The 2,654-nt window shown below is 54.1% G+C and overlaps 1 protein-coding gene across 1 annotated transcript; it reads left to right on the top strand.

The window, feature by feature from the left end:
* Positions 1-1,113: 1,113 nt before the first annotated feature.
* On the top strand, positions 1,114-1,734 carry LOC137839038 (lysine-rich arabinogalactan protein 19-like). Its single transcript, XM_068648166.1, has one exon. It carries the CDS (start codon positions 1,114-1,116, stop codon positions 1,732-1,734), a length of 621 nt encoding a protein of 206 aa, XP_068504267.1.
* Positions 1,735-2,654: the final 920 nt, after the last annotated feature.

Genomic DNA, 2,654 nt, shown 5'->3' with positions numbered 1-2,654 from the left:
TCACGTTCTCGCTCTGACTTCTGCTTCTTCTTCTTCCTCTTTTCACCTGGGCATCTCTTTCTCCTTTACCCCCTCTGTTTTCACCGAAACATTCATCATTCCCTCTTCTTCCATTCATTCTGACTTTTCGTTTTTCCTCCATTTGCAGCTATCTCGCGATGGCTCACTTGAAACAAACCGCGCGCATTATTGCCCCATCTTCTGGTGCACAGCCTTCCGCGAGTGCGCCAGCTCCACCACCACCTGTGGCTACCTCCTACCACGACAATGCCAGGGTCTACGACTGGGCCCCCCTGGCGTTGCTCGCTGAAACCTCCACCCTACTGCTCCAGGGGCACCTCACGTCCCTGCTGAGCCACAATCCCGATGAGCCTTCCTGCGCCATCGACAGGGAAAATGACTTTAACATCCAAATCCGCATTCCTCCTCGAGGGATGCCCATCTGCGTGGACGATAGGGCCACCAATGGGGTGCCCTTCGTCTTCATCTACTCCGCTATCTTCAAGAGGTTGAAGCTGCGCCTCCCTTTCACCTTCTTCGAAAAGGAGCTGATGATGGAGTTGAACGTCGCGCCCTGCCAACTCCATCCAAATGCCTGGGCCTTCATCCGGGCATTTCAGATCCTCTGCAACTATTTCGGGCACAACGCCTCCGTGGACGTGTTCCTCTACTTCTTCGAAGCGAAGAACCCTGGGGACAGGTCCTGGGTTAGCCTGAACGGGGTTGCTGGACGGGTGCTCCTGGGCCTGTACCAGCAATCCTTCAAAGACTGGAAGGGCAGGTTCTACATGATATCTGCCACCCCACAAAGTCCAAATCTGCTCGAGGGGTACCCCCTCTACTGGGTTCCTGGGTTGAATTCAAGAAATCCATGGACCTCAAAGCTATGGCCCCCTACGAGCGCGAGCTATGTGGGCTGTTCCTGGGGGCCAAGTACAACTCTGCTCGGCTCATCAAAGATGAGTTCGATGTGGTGGCCCTGAAAAAGTATATAGGTAGCTCTTCTTCCACCTCTTAGGATACTTGCCCCTTCTCATGCATGCTTTTATGTGTTTTGACTTACTTGCATAACTTGGCCATCGAACTCTTCCTTTTCTCATCTATGTAGACTCAATGTCGGGGAAAGACAGGAGGCTAGCCTTGCTGGAGCTTGCCAAGCGTCGGGGAGCCAAGGGAACTGGCTCCTCTTCTTCTACCACTGAGCCCATTGCAGCCCCCCCTCTCTCGGTCGCGCCAGCTGAAGGCCTCGAGCAAGGGAGGAAATGGAAAAGACTGGTGAAGGCTTCTACTTCACTTGCTGCTGCTGCTGCCTCAACTGAAGAGGAAAGCTCTGGCTCTCCTCTTATACACCGCCAGAGGAAAATGCCAGCGGTCGAGGGGGCTTCGTCTCTCCAGCCTGGGGAAATCGAGGTGGTGGAGGTAGAGGAAGGTTCACCCCCTCCTCCCTCTACTCAACCTGCCTCAGAGCCCACATGCCTTCCTTCTCCACGCCAGCAGTTGCCTCCAACTTCTCAACCGCCATCTTCCCCCCCAGCAGGCCAATCACCTGGTCCATCTGCTCATCCTGCTGGGGGTGCTTCTGCTCAACCTGGGGGTCCCCCACCACCACTGCCAGTCTCCGCTGCCACTGCTGAATGTGGTGGATCCAGCTCGCGCCCAAGCGCCTCTGGAGCCAGCCACGAGAACTTTAGCAGGGTCATCACCCTGGTCCGACAGCTCATTAGCAACCGATAGCTCGTCGAAGGGAATGGTGATGAGGTGGAGATGCACCTGGCCAGGCAGATGGTGCTCTCCCTGGAGTTTTCCACCCAGCATCGCAAGCAAATAGTCCTGGAGAAGAGGGTGAAGGAGCTTGAGCACGACAAGAAGTCACTGCGAAGTGACTTCGAAGCTGCTCAAGGGTCTGTAGAGCTGATGCGGGGCAAGGTGGAGAAAGCTAGGAGGGAGTACCTAGCGCAGGTCCAAGAGACCATCAAGACGAAGATCTTGATGGGGCAGACTGTGAGCTCTCTGGACTGCGCGGTGGTGGAGCTACGGGCCGAGACCTCCTCCCTGCGCCAACTGAACACTCAGCTAGTGGGGGAGCTCGAGTCCACCAAAGAAGCGGCTGCTGCTGGAGAGAAAAAGCTTGAGGAGGTGGCGGGCAAACTTTCTGAAGCCAAGGGCCAACTAGCAGAAGCTGCCTCCTCCCTTGCTGCCCTTACCACTGAAAGAGATGCTGCGGAGGCCTCAAAGCAAAAACTGGAGGCGGAGAAGGCTGATTTGATGAACGTGGGTGTTGATGCCCTTACTGACGGATTCGAGCTAGCACTCGAGCAAATAAGATGCGTTCTCCCAGACCTGGACCTCTCGCAGTTCAGCATCTATCACGAAGTGGTAGATGGAAAGCTCATCCCTCCTGCCCCTTAATCTCGTCTCTTCCTTGTAAAATTTAACTTCTGCACAACTTTTCTTAGTACTTCAAAATTTGTATACGACTTGGTTGTGAATATAAACTCTCAATTTGTATGAGCTTCTTCTCTTGTATTTTTTCTCGAGCTTCACTTTTCTTTATGCGCGCGACTAACTGTTAGCTAGCTTAGGTTCAGCGCGATCTTAAGCTTTGTCTTTCCCTTCGCACACGACTAAGTGTTAACCAGCTTAGGCCTAGCGCG

Source organism: Phaseolus vulgaris, chromosome 3 (assembly GCF_000499845.2).
Source record: "Phaseolus vulgaris cultivar G19833 chromosome 3, P. vulgaris v2.0, whole genome shotgun sequence".
Classification (NCBI taxonomy): domain Eukaryota; kingdom Viridiplantae; phylum Streptophyta; class Magnoliopsida; order Fabales; family Fabaceae; genus Phaseolus; species Phaseolus vulgaris.
The sequence above is the reverse complement of the archived record's forward strand: the minus strand, read 5'-3'. Positions and strand labels throughout refer to the sequence as shown.

What these genes read in the sequence shown, in the direction of transcription:
- LOC137839038 (XM_068648166.1), top strand. Translation starts at nt 1,114, where the DNA reads ATGTCGGGGAAAGACAGGAGGCTAGCCTTGCTGGAGCTTGCCAAGCGT.